At 38.0% G+C, this 19,362-nt stretch overlaps 1 protein-coding gene across 5 annotated transcripts in view; it reads right to left on the bottom strand.

The window, feature by feature from the left end:
- depdc5 (DEP domain containing 5, GATOR1 subcomplex subunit) overlaps positions 1-18,407 on the bottom strand; it is a 54,148-nt gene extending 35,741 nt beyond the window's left edge. For all 5 annotated transcript variants that reach the window (XM_088014482.1, XM_088014485.1, XM_088014486.1 and 2 more), the window contains exons 1-25: positions 18,148-18,407; positions 17,585-17,652; positions 17,406-17,493; positions 17,241-17,287; positions 16,183-16,268; positions 16,014-16,097; positions 15,592-15,641; positions 14,638-14,707; positions 12,975-13,053; positions 12,828-12,889; positions 10,377-10,446; positions 10,226-10,298; positions 10,044-10,147; positions 9,883-9,957; positions 8,186-8,320; positions 8,024-8,085; positions 7,255-7,328; positions 6,179-6,248; positions 6,045-6,081; positions 5,849-5,969; positions 5,206-5,429; positions 4,933-5,133; positions 3,200-3,335; positions 3,005-3,099; positions 514-570 (exon numbers count right to left, since the gene is read on the bottom strand). In XM_088014482.1, the coding sequence (XP_087870608.1) occupies positions 514-570; positions 3,005-3,099; positions 3,200-3,335; positions 4,933-5,133; positions 5,206-5,429; positions 5,849-5,969; positions 6,045-6,081; positions 6,179-6,248; positions 7,255-7,328; positions 8,024-8,085; positions 8,186-8,320; positions 9,883-9,957; positions 10,044-10,147; positions 10,226-10,298; positions 10,377-10,446; positions 12,828-12,889; positions 12,975-13,053; positions 14,638-14,707; positions 15,592-15,641; positions 16,014-16,097; positions 16,183-16,268; positions 17,241-17,287; positions 17,406-17,493; positions 17,585-17,642 (2,158 nt within the window). In that variant the 5' untranslated portion in view covers positions 17,643-17,652; positions 18,148-18,407. The remainder of the gene's footprint in view (positions 1-513; positions 571-3,004; positions 3,100-3,199; positions 3,336-4,932; positions 5,134-5,205; positions 5,430-5,848; positions 5,970-6,044; positions 6,082-6,178; positions 6,249-7,254; positions 7,329-8,023; positions 8,086-8,185; positions 8,321-9,882; positions 9,958-10,043; positions 10,148-10,225; positions 10,299-10,376; positions 10,447-12,827; positions 12,890-12,974; positions 13,054-14,637; positions 14,708-15,591; positions 15,642-16,013; positions 16,098-16,182; positions 16,269-17,240; positions 17,288-17,405; positions 17,494-17,584; positions 17,653-18,147) is intronic.
- Between the last annotated feature and the right edge of the window lie 955 nt (positions 18,408-19,362).

The raw sequence follows: 19,362 nt of genomic DNA, 5'->3' as shown, positions 1-19,362 counted from the left end.
TAGGAAAGTTCCTAATCAGAAAGTTTGTGACAAAGTAGCAGACTGTTTAAAGTTTGACAGAATCACCCAATTAATTATCTTCAGAGAGAGAGAGATGTGTGCTCTACATGCAGCCATGCAGATAAGAGGCAGAAACAAACTAAGTTTAATACAAACAGATCATGGTGAGGTGAAATCAAGGAGCTCTAACTGATTGGCTGTAGATAACAAAACTCAGAAATACCAGGAGAGATTCAAGAAAAAGCTTAGAAAGAAATGGACAGAAGGAGGAGGATCCCACATGACCTGTGTGCGGTGTCTCTACCTGCGACCCCTGTCAACAGACGCCCACTGGAGAACCCTGTCTGCCAAAGCTCAATAAGCCCTCACAGGTTAAACACACCTCTGAAGGTTTATGGTCATCATCAGTTTGGTGATTAATGACAATTTCAGCCTGCTGGTGAAGCTGTACGACAATTTGAACAAGCCTTAAAAAGATCTCATTTTAGTCCAGCAATGATTGGGTGGACTCACTCGGATCAGCACCGCTGGAGAACTCCTGGAAGGAGGAGCTTCGGTTGCTCAGAGGTCCTGCACACAATTTCACAATCACACAAAAGAGAAAGCAGCACAGTTAGGAGATTTGTGGTTGACTATTTACACTAATGATGCATGCATTGTTTTTTTTTATACATTTTCCTTAAAGCAGCCAAACATTTTAAAGTGCTTTTATTTGACCCTGGTCATATAAGAGTCTAATGTATGTGAAAATAAAAAAATCAGGTCTGATGAGGGAAAACAACAAAATATTTCTTTACAGTCAAATGTTCTTTGAAACCTCTGCATATAATGTTATTTTTTTAAGAGTTAAATGTACAAACATTTAACCAAACCAACAAGGAAGTCCAACTCTAAACTGCATGTTTAAACCTTTCATTTTCTCTTATGAAATCATGACCCTCCAGTTTTAAGCAGACATTCCCCTCCTACCTCCATCTCCTCTTTTAACAAGAGCGTTTTTGCTTTCTTTGCCAAATGGTATTATATGTTTTTGGATCTTTAAGCCAGATATTTTACTGCAGCTGATATCTCAGTCTAACAACTGTTTTTATTGGTTCTGGTTTGACTCCTGTTTCAAAATGGGAACTTCTAGCACTGGGCAGTAACCTGGGGGCCCTGATTATTTTGGGGGCCCCAGTGCCAGGGTATCAAAGATTTTCTTTTTGTGTGTGTGTGTGCGTGCGTGCATGCGTGTGTGTGTGTGAGTTTTGCAAACTTAGTACACTTGGTACAAAACTCATAGGCCTAAATTAGATGAGCTGTATTAATATTTGGGGAATTCTGTGAAGAAACTACATTTAAGTATCTGAAGTTATATTTAATTTCTTTGGGAGCAACATGGAGTTATAAATATGAGCAGTAAGATCTGCTCACATTTATTGAAATGACAAATCATAACTATAATTTAAGTCCAAGTGGTTTTATAAAGCCTGTGTGATGCAAAAATAAATATGATTTTAAAATAATACAAGAAACAAAGAGCACAAAGCAGGTTACGCATAATTACAAAATTATAGAAAAACAAAATTTGTGGAATTGATTGTTTTGATATTGATTTAATATTGACTCCATTGATCCAGTTCCCCCCAGTTGGACTGACACATGTCTGTGTCTGTTGTTTGTAAGGTTGGCTTCAAACTGTAGGAGTGAAAGCCCTTTTTTGTTTTTTTACCAGTCAACAGATGTTGTCCGGAAGCAAACAGATGCTGTGCTAGGAGACACACCACTGCATGTTAATAAACACATTATGTTTCTACATCAACTTCATTCTCGTTTCTGAACTTCATCTAGAATACCTGTAGTACGATGAACATCTCTTAAATATCTCTTTCTGTAATTCAAAAGAAAACTGTGAGATTAGAGTAAAGAGTTTCTTCTGACCAGAGCATCTCCTTCCAAGTGTGCTCTTCCTAGGTGAGTTTTAGGACAAACCACATATCTTACAGCTCTCTTAGCCAGAGGCCAGTGCAGCTTTCTGTAGTACCAAATGTTACCACCAAACTACTTTGATAACTGGTGGAGTCCATGTTTTGGTTCATCCTCTTTTAATCTTCAGATGGTGGGTTGAAGAGAGAGAACTGTGTCAGATGTTCAAAGCTTTAATATTGTTTTGAAACCTAACTTAGTGGACAGATGTTTTCCGTACGATGTCCGGTTTGGCCAGAGTGGCAGTAACACTGGACCCTCTCTTGGCTCTTTTTGGTTTCAGTGGTGAGGGGTTGCCTTTACCAGCCTCTTAACGACAGGCACTGGCATTTTGCTCACTGTTAGCGAGACGCACAGTTCTGACCAGATGGAAGGGTGCTGCTCCTCCAACTCACAAGTAGTGGTTATGTGACCTTATGTCGTCGCACTGTGAAACTGGAAAGAATTAGATGCTCTCTTCAACACTCAACTGGTAAATTTGAAGACACATGGGGGTCCTTTCTTAATTCATTTTATTAAAATGTGCTCTGTTTCCGTCAGGGATAGGAATGTAGTGTGTGGACCTACTGGGCAGTGACCTGTGTGGCCTAAATGGGATTACTTTGTAGGGATTAATGTTCTGTATATTATTTTTTGTCTGTCTTAGATAAACATTTCTTTGTATTCACAAACTGTATGCATAAAAGGAAAAAAAACTCAACAAAAAGACAGTGATAAAAAAAAACCTAACTTTGCTTAAGTTTCTCTGCTCACCTGTTCACTAATGTTCTCTAACTAAACTCTAAGGGCTTTGACTGTCTGGTGGTCTATCATATAAAATACATTTTAAAAGACATAAATCTACTGAGAGCTTCCGAGCTCTTCTAGCTGTCAGAGAGAACAGTTTGGTTCTAGCTAACTAGATGACTGTAGTAAGTAGGGGAGAGTCAGTAGTGTGGAATGTCTGACTCTTAATCTGCTCCACACTGGCAGAAAGAGAGAGCTACATCAGGAATCTACGGCACTAGGAGACAGTAGTACGGCTGTTTGAGAAGGATACCACAGCTGATGTTGCTCCCTGGACTCCCCGTGAACTCTTCCATTCCTCCACAGATGTAAAGGCCATTCTCGCCTGCTTGCCTGGAGGTTGTTCGCCTTAAAGACAAAGAGAAATCAGCATCTCTCCATCTTCCATCTTCCCAGGTGGAAACTGACTGCAGAAGAAATGCTTGGTCCCAGGATGAGTCCGTCTTACCGTCCTGTGGCTTCATGATAAGCCAGCTCCAGTAGCTCAGCAGATGTGTGTGTTGGATCTTTCTGCTGGCTGCCCTGTAGCTCTGCCATATTCTGCCTGGTCTGGTGATGGATCTGGATTGCCTCTCCAGAAGGACCTGAAGAATAAAGTAACACACGTTGCCAATTAGGTGAATAGTAGCATATTTAGAAACCTCCATTTTGGTTAAGACCTGATTGAAGAGAAAAGACTTTCCCCAAAGACTCGGGATTCATAGAGTAGACCTGTCTCTACAACATAGTAGCTTGTTTTCTTTACTAAATCTTTGTCTATATTCATCTGATGTCGAAAAAGCACAATTTTCCAATTTCCCAATCTAGATAAATTAAATTGAAATCAAACTTGAACAACCTTGTTAATGCCATAGCTTATTAAAAATTATGGTAGCGACAGATGTAAACAGTAACATGAAATATCTTCAAAATTCAGCCATGTCACTAGCCCTCATCATCAGCCATCAGAGGAGATGTTGCAGTCTTATTCTTATACTGCATTTGACCTGAACCTTCAGAGCCACATTAAGACAGTTACAAAGTCGGCCTTCTATCACCTGAAGAACATCTCCAGGATTAGAGGACTGATGTCTCAGTGAGATCTAGAGAAACTCATCCATGCGTTTACCTTTAGCTGCATTGATTACTGCAACAGCGTCTTCACAGGTCTGACTAATAAATCAATCAAACAGCTGCAGCTGATCCAGAAGCTGCTGCTCGCGTTCTCACTAAAACCAGGAAGATAGAGCACATAGCACCAGTTTTAAAGTCCCTACACTGACTCCCTGTAGCTCAGAGAATAGACTTTAAAATACTGTTAGTTTATAAATCACTGAACGGTTTAGCACCACAATATATTAAAGATCTGTTATCGCTGTACCAACCGTCTAGACCCCTCAGATCTTCTGGTTCTGGTTCTGCTCTGCATCCCCAGAACCAGAACCAAACGAAGAGAAGCAGCATTCAGCTTCTATGCACCACAAATTTGGAACAAACTTCCAGAAAACTGTAAAACAGCTGAAACACTGAGTGCCTTTAAATCTCAACTTAAAACCTGTTTAGAGTTGCTTATGGCTAAATTAGGGTTAGAGTGTGGGTTTTGATGTCTTTGATGTTTTTAATGTTTTTATCTTTTTTAATCTTTTTCAAAATGTCTTTCTCTTTCTCACTGTTTATTCAATGTCACATGCTGTTTTTATTTTAATTATGTAAAGCACTTTGAAATGCCTTGCTGCTGAAATGTGCTATACAAATAAAATTTGATTGATTGATTGATTGATTGATTGATTGATTGATTGATTGATTGATTGATTGATTGATTGAGGAAATTGTAGTCGGCCATTTTACAGAAAAGCTATGGATTCACCACAGCCCAACTTTTTATGAGCTGTGTGGTGCTATGAGAGCTCTGGTCATTGTCAATGAAACAAAATCAAACCATCATCCTCCTACAATTTCCTGTCGTCTTGTCTAGTAACATCCAGCAGCTGATAATTACGTGACTTGTTTGATGCAAAAAAAATTAAGTCTGTTGCAGTTTTGCGAAATATTTCTTCTTCAATATGGCTGAAAAATCACCTCATCCTACTGCAAAAATGTGAGTTGTTTTTTTTTATTGGTGTGTTTCCATTTAACTAATTTATTTTCATAATTTTGATTTGTGCAGTTTCATGATCAAAAGAATTAGTGATGTCTTCTCACCAACAGGGAATGTATGCATCCAGCGGCGCCGGTTGGAGGTCAGCTTCATGGGCATCCTGGATGGTGTGAAGGGGTTTATGAGAGCTCTCTGAGGAGTGTAGCCTCCAGGACGGATGTGCAGGGTGGACTCAGCACTTCCCACTGTGAACCTGCCAGGGGCGCTGGAGTCCCGCTGAGAGTCCATCATCTTCTCCAATAATTCTAAACAGCAGCATGGAGATGACCACAATGAACACATCACGATGGAGGCACCAGAGGTAAACAGTAAGTTACCTCTGGTGCTGGTGTATCCCAGAGAGCTGCTGACTTCATACTGCGCTGGAGGACCCCGGGGGATCAGCAGCATGTTGGACACAGGACCCAGGCTGTCGTCAGAGGCCAGGCTCGTCTGCTCCTCTGTCCCCCCTGAGCGAACAGGAGGAGACGTGCCGATGCCGGTGCTGATGTCCACAGAGCCCCAGCTCTTCCTGCCACTCGTCTCTTTGTCTCGACCAATCCTAGAAGAGAGGAAGCAATATTATGGCCCCGGTTTGTGCAATGGTCTGCGAGAGAACCAGAGGGCTGTAGAAAATGTTGTCTTCAAGAGCAGCTCAAGACCCATCTTTTTAACTATATTTTCTGAATTGGATCATTTCCGCTCAGTTAATGCATCTTCCATTTGGTTGTGTGTTTTTCCATGTGGGATTGGGATAGGTAATTCTTTTTTTTTATTGATCTGTACATAACTTTGAGCTGCTTCTAGTATGAAGGGTGCTTTGTAAATAAAACTGACTGACTGAAGCAGCTGTTGTTCAGGATCAAACTCTCTCTCAGATTGATTTTTCAAAAGGGACTGATCAAGTGAAATAACTGATTATTTATGTTTTTAATATAGTTTTCTGCATGCATCAGCAGCGCAATAGTAGATCTGGATTACCTGAAGTTGGTGCTCCTCTGAATTCGTGATGGACCTGGAAGTCGGAACACCTGAGCATCATAGGCATCGTAATCTACCTGTATAGGCAGACTGTTGTCTGAGTCCTTTGGAGAACAAAGAGCTACAAGAGTCCATCAGGTCAGGGTCAGATTCCTTCTAACAGATCAAATAGGTGAGATGGTGAATGGTAACTTACAGTGGTCTTTGTTGTTCTTCTGGATCTCAGCATGAGGCTGGAAATAAGATCAGTGTTCACCAAAGTAAGTTCAGACGTTTAGCTAGCAAAAGAACAATAGTAAATTAATTAGATGGGCAGACTAAAAGACTTACCTTCCGACCAGCCAGTTTGATCCGAGGAGTGAATGAGCTGCAGGAATTCTGGCTTTTGGACGTGTAGAAGCTGTAGAAAAGAAACAACATTAACCCTGATTTCTGTATTGCACAGAAGAAGTCAGAAACACTGAAAGCTAAGGGCAGAAACAACAACTGGATTCAAATTTTGATTCTTGAACAATTTTACTCACATTACAGAATTTCACAGTAATGATATGAATGGATTCACCCTGAAGTATAAGGCTCATTTTCAAAGTAATTATATTAGAATTAAAGAACGACAGAATATCTCAGTGCTTTAGAATGGATGTCAAGTATTGAGTGAGTAAAACAGAAATTGGCTTCTTTTCAGAAGAAAATAATTTGGTAAAAGTAGTTGTAAGACCCATTCATATGTAGAGACCTATTGAGTTAATTAGAATATTATTGTAAATCACATTTATTTCAGAAACTTTATCACACACTGAAACACATTACACAGTTTAATTACGCAGATGGATGCTTGGAAGTTTTTATTTCTGCTACGTATGATGATTTTCTGCTTATAGTCAATGAAAACATGACATTTAACATTTGAATTTTACACGAGACCAAGAAAAAACTATTTTAAAAACAGAAATATGAGCTTAGTGAAAGCATGTTTAATACCTGCATAAGGGTTATTTTCAAAAGTTTTTTTTAAATTTCACAAACGAGACTCATCAGGACATACCGTATCTTCCAATTTATTGAATATTACTGTACAGTGCTGATCAGAACTCTCCATACACTCATCATGATGGCAAACATTGAAGGCCATTACACAATAGAGCTGAACTTTGCCAGGGAACCATCCAAATGAAATGACATCCATCAATTCTGAGAAGAATAGTAAGATGTTTGTCAGAAGCTTTTTGATGGCAACAGAAAGTGTGGTTTCTCTGTAACTGGCTAAATATTAGCAAGAGTGTATGTGTTTACATTTGAGCTTCTCTGCATTATTTTTAGCCTATGTGATTTTAAAGAAATTCCACCCCTAATTCTAAATATTTATTCTTGATTTACCATTTGTAATCTCGATTAACTGCTCCTACCTGTGGTTGATCCAGTGGGGAAGGTTATAGTCGTTTCCTACACGTGAGTCTCCAGGTGTCGTTTTGTTGTGGAGCTTAAGAAATGACAGAGCAGAACTTGTAAATAAGCATTACTACCATTACCAACCTGCGGAAATCTTTATCTATATTAATGCTGAAAAAGCACAATTTTGCCATTGCGGTGTTTCCGTTAAATAAGAAATGAAATTAAAATCACACGTGAATACGCTTGTTCATGCAAGAAGTCATTAAAAATTATGGTAGCAATGAATGCAAACAGTTACATGAGATATCATAATGCAGCCATGGCGCTCGTCATCATCCATCAAAGCAAACGTTGCCGTCTTATACGCAACAACAAGCCCCTTATACGTTGGAGTGGCTATGTATGTGGCATTTTGGGGAAATTGTAGTTGGAGATTTTACAGAAGAGCTATGAACTCAACGCGTTAGAATGACACCCAACTTTGTCCAAAAAAAAAACAAACCCTTCTCCTACTACTTCTTAACTTCTTTGTGGATTTTGCCAGTAGTAACATCCAACTGTTAATCATGTGACCTGTGTGATGTGGAAAAAAAGCGTTTCCATTGCAATTTTGCAACATACATCTATTTTGATATAGCCAAAAAAACCACCTTATCTTAGAACAAAAACTTTATCAAAAACTGACGTGTTTCTATTAAGTGATTTTATTTTCGTCATTTAAATTTGCGCAATTTTATGGTTAATGGAAACTCAAGTACAGGCTGATACTTCAGAATGACTCACCTTAAACAACGGCACAGCGTGCAGTGGCTGCTCACCCATACACACCAAGTCCACACCGATACCTACAACAGGTCAATACAATTTTATTGTTCGTCTCATTCATATTTCACATGTTCCCTTCATTTGTGAGGAAACAACAATTGCTTTCAACAAAATACTGACCATTATCAATCATTCGCTGTTTAGTCAGTATCATAAGCAGACGGTCAACTTCAAACACTCCTACTCCTGGAGTGATGACCACGGACATCTGACCAGTGCGGTCAAAGTTACGGTTGATGTAGTGCTTGTCAAACACTGAGGGAGACATGTAGAACATGTATTAGTCTTTGTAAGGTAAAACGAGTAAACATTTTCTAGGGGTGTAACAATCCACATCAATTAAATTAGTAATGATTCAATTACATCGAGGCAAAATGAAAATATTTCCACAACAACATCCTCATCTTTAAAATTATGCATTTGAAATGTGTTTCCATTTTGATGAATAGGTTAAGTGATTCTGTTCTGCTCACGTTTTGTTTGAGACACTAAAAAAAGATGAAAGCTTAAAGTCTTCTTAAATGTACTGGTATATAAAAAGGGACTGAAAAGTTTGTTAATTTATTAAAGCTTAATATCTATCACATTTGTTTCTATATGAGTGAAAGTTCTTTTGTTTTTCTTTAATTATGTAAAGCACCTTGAAATGCCTTGCTGCTGAAATGTGCTATACAAATAAAATTTGATTGATTGATTAAGGGCAATATTAAGCTAACGGATTAAAAAAATGCACTAGAGCATGAAAAACACGAGATTATTTTGAACAGATTATCTATTTTTTATCAAATAAAAAATGCCTTTTTTTCATTTAATGCATGGTGTTCAAATTATTAATTATTTTTGCAAGTTTATATACATGTAATTAATGTGCTAGAAGGGGATTATTTTGGATGACATGTAGTCATCCAAACAAATTGATAAATCTGGTGACTTAAAGCCCTCATATTTTCACAAGCATCAAAAAGACATCAAACTCGTTGATCCTTTTCATCTTAGCAGTGAATAATTTCAGCATTAAACTTTGTTTACTCTTAACTAGGAGCAGCCTGGTTATCAGTGGTTTAATATTCTTTTGTTGCCTTGCCAATAAAAGTTCTGAATGGACCGGATTTGTCTTATAAGTCATAGAGTAATTTAGCACCACCCTCCTCCACCTGTTTCTGTGCATTGCTCATTATCTGGTTGAATAAAGGCTTAAACACCACTTCGATCATGGCTTTCAAAAAGTGACTAATTCTTCTAACTACAATTAGCGACAGTACCCCAAAACCTGCAGTGAAACCATGAAAACTAAAGAAGCATCAGTTGTTACCAACGTCAGATTAGGTCACAGACTGTCTTACTTTTATTACATTTCTGTCAAAAATTAAATAAGGTTATGTTTCACATTTTTATTTTTAAAGTACCAGGGCATTTTTACTCCCGTTAATCATACAGTGATAGCTGAATACTCTTACCATTGTAGAACTAAATATCAGACCAACACAAAGAATGTATTCCAATACATCTAGAATATATTCAAACTAACTGGGGGCTATACTGTAGGTTTAACCATGAAATGGTTAAGCCTCATACGTTAAGACCATTTGCTCCAACTATTTTACAAATAACCCAAGTAAAAGTCTGTATGAGAGTCCAACATCTCTTTTGAAAGATTTTCTAAAACTGATTGGGGAAAAATTACCTATTATTTGACGTAAATTTGATGAAACCTTTACATTTTTCCCATGTTTCTACCTTCTTCTACAACACAAAGAAATGTCTTTACCCACAGAGCCATAATGCTACAAGAAGAGATTCAGTCTTACACCACTCACCGTTAAAAGACAGATTAATGGCCTCCAGGTAGTTTCCCTGCACTGCAGTGGAATTATAACCCACAGGAAAACCAGCTGGCATCAAAGGAAATGAACAAAAACTTTAGGTTATAAATGGATTCCGATTCAAAGGTCAGAAATTATTTGGATTCCTCCACTACCTGCTTCTTTAAGTCGAACCAGAAAAGGGTACTGAATGAAGAGTTTCTTGATGGTGACCAGTAGTGACGTCCACTCATCCCGTCTCTCATTCTGAGCCACGACCCTGATCACAAAAGTGCATGTTGACTGCTTCCATCAAACATCGGCATCGTGTGGGCTTTCCTTCTGTTGGGATGCTTACCTGTAGAAGTCTTCATAATAGCGTCCCTCATGATTCTGTCTAACGGATCCTCTCAGATTCTCAGGAAACTCCTCTGAGGGGTTTAACAACATAAGCAAAATTTTATTTTAATAATGCTCAGAGAACAAGATTAATCATCTTATCCACTCACCCAAAGTTTTGGCGTTGTAAAATGTGCGTGAAAACAGCACAACGGTCACTTCATGACTACAGTTCTTCTCCTGTTAACATGAAATGTTATAAATGTTAATCTTTTTTTAAGTTGCTTCGGCTGATTTTCCTGTGGAAATTATTATTATTACTATTATTTATTTCTTATATATAACTTTTGGTGATTTTTTTTTTACATCCAACCTGAATTATTATAGGATTACATATAATGGAGTATTAGGGCAGGTGAAGAAAAAGAAATTGAATATGAGAATAAAGTGATAATATTATGAGAAGAAAGTTGTACTATTACAAGAATAAAGTCAAGGTCAAATTTATCTACATAGCACATTTTAGGCTGTAAAATGTGCTTTACAAGGGAAAAAACAAACAAAATGCTAAAGGGAATCAAAAGGTAAAACATTTAACTGTTTAACATTAGACAGGGTTAGACTTTAAAAGACTAGATTAACAAAGACACTGGAAAGGAAAGGGACACAACACAAAAACATTTGTGTCAATGTGTACTAAGACTTACTCTTAGATCATAAGAGTAAGTCTTCAAAAGAGAGTTAAAAAGCTCCAGTTTCTGCTGATTTATAACTTACTAAAAAAAACATTAAGGTGAGGTGAGGTAGTTTTATTTATATAGCATATTTTCAGTAACAAGGCAATCCAAAGTGCTTTACATGAATTAGAAGAAAATACAACACAACAAACCAAAGGAAAGAGCAAAAGAAGAAAAACGAAAACAAAAAAAGTATAACCCCATGTTTAAGAATAAGTAGTCTGTGATTTATAAACTAGTAGGGGTTTCTCTGGATTCTTGTTTTGATAATGTTGATCTAAGGTAATAAGTACTTTCTCTAGATGGAGGAGTTTCTCTGGATTCAAAATTTGTTCTAATTCCTATTCTGGGTTGAGTGAAATCCTCTGGATCTTTTTGTTCTAGCTAATCGGTTTGATCCCTGTTCTTGGTTGAATGAGTATATAAACTAGATGCTCCTGTTATAAGTATAAGTACTTCATAATTTATAAGCTACAAGAAGTTTCTCTGGATAGCAATAAGATAAATATTGGTCTAAAGCAGGGGTGCCCAAAGTGGGTCCTCGAGGCCCGGCATCCTGCATGTTTTAGTTCTCTCCCTGGTGGTAATAACAACCTTTTCAGCTTGTCAATGTTCCTCTTAGGTCTAAAGTAATACACCATATGATTCCACGGGTGACTTCAGGAGTATATTGGGCTTTTATTTGGCTTAGCCCCGACTCATAACAATTGAGCATGAATGACAAAGCATTACCGTGACGATATTATAATGAATACAAAGGTCTCTGCATTACACACATCATGTTAATCAGTCTCGGCTTGTTCCATCTTGAATCAGCCCAGCAGCTCTGTTTTTGTCTCAGAGCTGCTGAGACAAAAAGCAGCTCTGTAAACAAGGGGCACTTGTTTGAATAAACTTCAGGAGATTTGAGATAGCCAGCAAGCCAAGGCTGACTCAAGGGAGCCAGATTCAGAATAAACAAATTTTCTTTAGATCAGGCAGACTTAAAATTTTCATCATACCTAGAGTCTCAACAAGTACATCTTTGTTAATTCCAGTCATCCAAATTAGCATGGTCGTTCCCACTGGGCCGGAACTAGCAACTTCTCCAAGATCAATCCCATCCTGTTAGTAAGTTTTAGCGTCCAAAGTTTGCCTACGAAAGGATCGCATCCAACTTCAGCGTCTGCCTCACAGCATGTCAGTCTGAGTGTTTGCTAGTCGGCCCAATCCATCACAAATTTTGTTGATATGCCAGGTATCCGCCAACTCCAAACAGAAGAAATCCTGTTCTCATGAATCCAAATAAATCCAGGAAGTATCCTTCGAGGTGTGTCCCCACAGTACAAGTGGGCGGTCCTCTCCCCAGTTTTCTCATTTAGAAAATTTGATCAATTGCATTGAGACTAGTTAACCAGACAATTTGTAGATTTGGAGGAGGTGCAAAGAAAGACTACAAAAAAGCAGCACAAAAACAGAGCAAGCAAGGTGAGAATGGGTAGTGAGGAGAGCAGAGGAAAAAAGCGTCTGCCTTCAGCGAGAGCTAGAAGTGAATGCCTCAAGGAAGGTACAGCTTAACCTTGGCCAGCTGTCTTAAGTGAAAAAAGCTAGATTGACCACTTTGGTTCCTGATCTCTGAACCGAATCTGATCATCTTAATGGATGGCTGCATTGAGAACTAACCTCTGTATATGGGGAACCCACTCCTGCTACTGCCCATCATTTTGGTTTCTTCTATTTGATTTCAAATCCTGGTCCAGATTATTATTTTTAGCCATGTTGCAATACATAAAACCTTATGATTAAAATGGGCTTCAAACAGAAGTGTTGAACAACACTAAGAATACATTTTCAACAGGTCAAGAAGACTGGAGGTTAGTAAAACAACAACTAAAGGACACAAACCTTCCATTTAGTGAACAGGTCAGACAGGAAACCACTGACCGCCTTCTCAAAGTACAGATCCCCTAAAAGTAAAACATTCTAGTAAAACTTTTGCCTATAAAGATGCAGAAGGAGCTGCAAGTCAGATACCCCTCAGGTATGACTTACCATATATGTCAAAATCCCACATCTCACAGCTCATCTGGATGAAGATGTAAACCATAGCAGACGTTGATCTAAAAACCACCTGAGAAACCAGAACATCATGTCGGCATAATTAATAACTCAACATGAAAGACGTGCTGTGAAGATGAAATGTCAAGAAGAATGCATTGAGGATTGACTTGGATGTTTTGCTCCTTATTTCCAAATATGCCTTCATTATTTTTCTAAAAGGACAGTGTGCTGAAATGATGTTTCAGTGTCTCTACCATGGAAAATCGGGTCAAATATATGGAGGTACTGCCTGACCACCAGATTCATTTTAATCCAGTGTTGCATTAATTTTTCACCAACATCTTGTATTGATGATGGAAGAGTCTGACCACTGCTTAAAGTCTTATCCAGACAGAATATATCAAAGATTCTCAGTGAGGTTCAGGTGTGACCTCTGTGGAGGACAATCCGTGTCTCCTACTCTCTCAGTCACAGTGACATAATTTGAGCCAAATGAATTCTGGCAATAGCTGCATTTCCAATAGCAATATATTTGCACAAACTGAAATTACTAAAATAAATTTCCTTAACAGAAACATGTTCATTAAGGGAATAATAAAGGGAAACCTTTTTTATAAAAACTTGTTGCACTATAATGAGGTGGCCATGTCTACAATAACTCCTTGAAGAATTTGAATGACTTGCAACAACATATAATTTCCCTTTGGGATTAATAAAGTATTTTTGAATTGAATTGAATCAAAATAGATGTATTTCGCAGAACTGCAATGTAAACACTTTTTCCCATCACACTAGTTATATGATCAACAGCCAAGTGTTACTACTGGTGAAAATCAGGAATTAATCAAGTTTATTTGTACAGTGCAATTCAGCATCAAGGCAATTCAAAGTGCTTTACATCATAAAAACACAAAAATACACCACACAATCTTCTGTGTAAACATTACCAGTAAACATTATATTTTTACTGTAAACATTATATTTTGCCAAGTGCCATCATTACATATCAAAATGTTGGTAAGTGTTTCATTTATTATTGTTCAAAAGCAGCTCTAAACAGGTGGGTTTTTAATCTTGATTTAAAGGAACTCAGCGATTTGGCTGTTCTGCGGTTTTCTGAAAGTCTGTTCCAGATGTGTATTACATAGAAGCTGTTCTACATACCATGCTGCTTTTCCATGTTTGGTTCTGGTTCTGTGGATGCAGAGCAGACCAGAACCAGAAGACCTAAGAGGTCTGGAAGGTTAGTACAACAACAGAAGATCTTTAATGTTTTGTATTGCTAAGCTGTTCAGTGATTTATAAACTAACAACAGTATTTTAGAGTCTATTCTCTCAGTGGAAGGGTTTTAGAACTGGATGATGTGCTCTATCTTCCTGGTTTTGGTGAGAACATCAGCAGCTGCGTTCTGGATCAGCATTGTATTGCCAGCTGAAAGATAATTGCCCATGCACTAATTATCCAATAGGAGGTTTGTATCTATTTGCTTAGTTAAATCCAGGTGGTGACTTTTGTTTTTGGCCAGGCAGTGTGTATCAACAGTGTTTGTATGAAACTGTGTACAACTATGGATCAGTAAAATTAGCTATAAAAATGTCACCATATGAACATATCAAAGGAAAGCTCCTTACTCATTTATTTTTCATAACTCACTCTGGTATTCTCGCTAATGTAGCCACAGGTCACTTTTTCTCCTTTTACCCATAATTCACTGGCCTGGGCTCTGAAAAAAAATCCCCAAAAACACCAAAAAGTTAACAACAGTAAACATTAACACCAACTAAACAGTGTGTCGAATGAAGAGTAGCACCCGAAATGTCATAATTTATCAGTTTTGATGTCAGCTTAAGGCACACTTTGGTTGCAGGTCACGTTTTTGTCCATGTGGACTGGCTGAGCAGTGGAGGAAAATCAAGCTGCTATTAGCTGTTCAGTAACGCAGGATTTCAGGTTTACTTTGAAGCTTCAAAAGTCTAATTGAGAAAATGTTCCATAGGCTGATCTAGTTGGATCACTGCATAAACTTAAATACCATGGAAAACCTTTCAGTCCGGACAGTGTGGGAATAATTACACTGTTCTTCAGGTTTAAATACTACAATATAAAAGCGTCAAACTGCCTCTCCAGTGAATGTTTTGTATGTAACTGCGCATATGAGGCGATGGTTCTCTAGACCGAGCAGATGTCTGGGACTTGTTGGATGGAGTCGGGACTTTATCAAAACATTAAAAAGAGGCTGTTCAACAGTTTGCTGAACATTTTGATAAAATAAGACTGCACAACTTTTGTAGACTGTATTTGGCCATTCAATAATGTTCCTGGTTTGGTGTATTTTTTATCTTTTCAGTAAGGGTTTGATGTGTAAAATGCTGAGATTCAAGTCTGATTTTTAAAATGATGAAAGGAAAATTGAAGTAGAACAACAATATTGTAATGTCATTTGTCCTTATATTGCACAATTTTATTTTGCACAGAACTAAAAAATATATACTTAAAACTGCTAAATTGCTGAAAAAAATTACATTTCAGGCTTTTAATCCCAAATTTCCAAAAATTGTTCAAAGTCAATTCAACATCAAGTGCTGTGAAGCCAATGTAACAATGTACCTGATTCCTGCAAACTCCACTTTCTGAGTCACATAAGCACATGTGCTCACCTGCAACATAAATGACATAAATTACACACAGCATTAAACAAAAGGCCAAAACAAAAAACCTACACCAGGATAGAAAAATGTGTTCAGTCTCTCAGGGCTGCAAGAATAACAAGACAGAATTCTCTTGCTGTTCAGGTTTCAGTCCGGGTTGGGATGTTCATGCAGCTTTTTTTGCTATCTGGGTAGAGCTTGGGTAATGCATATTACACTTTAATTCTGCAGTAAAAAGGAACCATGAAAACTTCACAAATGTATGACATATCCTGGCCAGAAAGAATGTTGTTCTTGTTATTGCCACTTCAAGGGAGGGGGTAATGGAACTGATTTCCTTGTTATTGTGGAGTATGCATTGGCAGCATTCACATGGCCCACCAGACTCTTCTTTAGCCTCCACATGTCTCCTCTGCCAATGTACTGATCTTTGAACGTCAGTTCCACCAGATCGAGTGTTACATCCTTTTGGTGGAAAACACAAAACTGTTAGAAATCCTGCACTACCAGCAAGTGAACAAAGTTAAAGTCAGCCAAAACAAAAGCATACCTTAGGGTCAACTATATTAACAATAACATCCTGATAGGCACGAAGCTTGAAAGCCTGTGCTACGGTCTGGTCCACACTGATGGTCTCTGCAAAAGAAGATGATGTCCAGCATGATGATGCAAAGCATGAAGTCATTGCAAAGGTTCTGCAATGTGGTATCAAGATATTTATGGACAGATTTGATGGTTTATGCTCAAAGATGTAAAAAAAAAATAATAATAACTTGGAATGTGACAAAACAACAGAAAAGAACTAACTTTTCTCTGCACAAGGTTCACTTCAACCCAGGAAAATAAAGTGGCCAAAGACTAAAGATTTTTTCCCCCCCACTATCCACTAAGATGAAAGTGGATAATGAGAGCTACATTTGAGCTCTCAAATTTGAGAGTTACATCCTTGCTCTCAAAATGTTGTCAAAGGAGTTACGTCCTTGCTCTCAAGGGCGTAGCCAATTTATATATAAGGACGCACCAATCATTAAAAAACCCGACCTGCAGATTCTGATTTTGTTTTGGGTTTTTTTCGTCTGAAAAAAATCTGAAATCAGAAGTTACTAAGTATAGCAACAGAGTTTCTAAATTGGTAACAGTAGGGTGACTATAGTTAAACGCGCACGTGTAGACGTGACCTGATGGGTGGGTCTGTCAGTCAGTCCTCTCTCACTGCAGAGCAAAGAGACAGTGGTTGATTCTTAGAAAGTAGATAAAACTGGTGGATGAGATTGGCTTCACATGCAAGTACCAGCTGATCACCGATCTCCCAAAATAAAATAAATTGGGGTGGATTTATTGGTGCACCCCTATTATCATAAATGGCCTATACTTGTACAGCTCTTTATCAAGTCCAGAGGATCCCAGAGCACTTCACACTACACTCATTCAGTCATTCATGCACATATTTACACACTGATGGTGGCTAGTTTCAGTATACTAGCCAGCTGTGGCTTGTCCTGGGCAGACTGAAGAGGTGAATTATAACTTATTCTAGTTCTGTACTCCTGCTGCAACAACCAAGCCTCAGTCAATGCAACTAACCCCCCAGGATAAAACTTTATTTACCTTTCTGAAGATCCTCTTTTAAGCTTTTAACCTGAAGCAGAAGAGGACTGCAAACCAAAAGACACAGTCATATCACACTCATTGAGTGTCAACAACAAATAAAAAAAGTTCAGAAAAACAATATAAGCCATCCAGATCACCATTTCTTGTTTTAAGTTATCTCACCTGTAGTCATCTATAGGGTGAGCAATCTCAATTATGTCTCCCAGGTTGACTTGAGGGAAGATTTTTGGGTTGACAACCAGCTCATCATCTGCTCAGTGAATAAGCTCATTTTCAATATAATCCCACAAAAACATTTACATCAATAGGTGCTGACTGAGGCATTCAAAGTTTCTTCTTACCACTTCCACCAAAACCTTTCTTGTGCACTACGAGTTTATAAGACTTATTTGTCTTCATGCTGGAAAAGCTAAAGAAAGAAAGGTTTGCCAAAACAGGTTATTTTTCATTTAAGCTTAAGCCAAAATAGTGTCCGACTAAAGTATATATTCCCCTTGAACATTTCAGATTTTTTCACATTATGAACGCAAATTATTTACACAGCCTCTCAAAGGTTTATAGAGCTGAAGTTTCACTGGGCCACATGAACATGCTTTGATCTAAACTACCTCTGGCTGGATGTTTAGCTAGACGTTAACTCTTGCAGCCTATAGCAGATTTTCGTCTATGACTGCACAGTATTTAGCTCCACGCAACTTCCCTATATAATAGCATCCCCACAGCACGATGCTATTGCTGTCATTTTTCACTGTGATGTGCAGTGTTAGTTTCTATAAATATAACATGTAGCCCCAAAAGTTTACGTTCCTTGATGCCTTGAACTAAGTGGATGCTGCAAGTACAATTTGAAAATATAAAAGCTAATACATTTATAAAAACGAATAAACACTACATGTAATCGTACCTGAAAACACTGGGAGCCCCAACTCCCAGAGGCAGCTTTGGAAAGTTGACGTTTGCCGTCTAGCATGGGACTCCGACAAAGCTGACGTGTAGAGTGTCAAATGACCACTACATTAATACGAACCCTTCAGAACAATTCGTGATGTTTCTATATATTCTCACATATTTTATTTTTAATATATTGAAAGCAATGAAAAACCGTTTAGGCTGTACCTATGTTTAGTCCTTTACTAGCTTGAAAAAGTCCCACAACACTTCCTCCAAATCTTTATCGTGATTGGCTCTCTACATGAGAAACATTGAAAGCTGTAGCGTGATTGGTTCTCTACTGTTTGAAGATTGTTCGTTTGAAAGAGTGCTCACTTCGGCTGTGTTATCAGTCGATCCCACTAAAAGTCTAAAACTCGGTGTGTGGAGCATTTTACAGCGTCAGCTTTAAAATAGCAATAAAAAATTACTTCTAACGCAAGTGGTTCTTAACAGCTGCCCAGGTTCAGCTGCTGAAATAAACAAATAGTTCGTTACTAGAGCTGAATTCATTCATCAGCTGAATTCTGATGAGTGAATTCAACAAATTCATTAGGCGTGTTGGGAAAAGGATAGATTTAAAAACTGCAGGACAGTAGCTCTGGAGCTTGGCACTTTTCCAATGGGAAAATGTAGCATATCCATTAATTAAATTTCCTCGCTTTCTGGCTTATTTACTCCTAGATCACAAATATGCTGCAAGCAGTAAACTCCTATTTGTAAAATGTTTTACCATAATTCTTCCAAGTAAGTCTTAAACATTACACAACAGTGTCAATAGTAGGTTATTGCACACAGGTGGAAAATCTGACCAAATCTGTGGACAAATGTGTTGTTCTAATCAACTATTTGGGATTTTGGTCATTGCACTTGTGAACAAAACATTAAAAAGGACCAATTAAGGTTTAGTGTCCTTTTGGTCTATTGCACTGCACATTTTAGATGTGCCCTTGCTCCACAAATCCTGATTCAATTGACTGAATTACCTAGTCACCAACATTGAAAAGGTACCAGGGCCTCCTGACCCATTCATTCAAATGAGCTGTGTGTAATAGGGAAATGTTTAACCAGAGGTGGACCTAGCCTGTTTCCTGGCAACACAGCAGTGTAAGAGTCAATGATTTAAAATGCTGAACAGGCTGAAAAAGACTTAATCAGGAGGTCAATATGCAAAAATTTATGTCATTAA

Source organism: Poecilia mexicana, unplaced genomic scaffold, assembly GCF_051168715.1.
Source record: "Poecilia mexicana isolate PSO_F unplaced genomic scaffold, ASM5116871v1 scaffold_17, whole genome shotgun sequence".
Lineage (NCBI taxonomy): Eukaryota > Metazoa > Chordata > Actinopteri > Cyprinodontiformes > Poeciliidae > Poecilia > Poecilia mexicana.
Note: the sequence above shows the minus strand (reverse complement) of the source record. Positions and strands in the feature narration are given on the sequence as shown.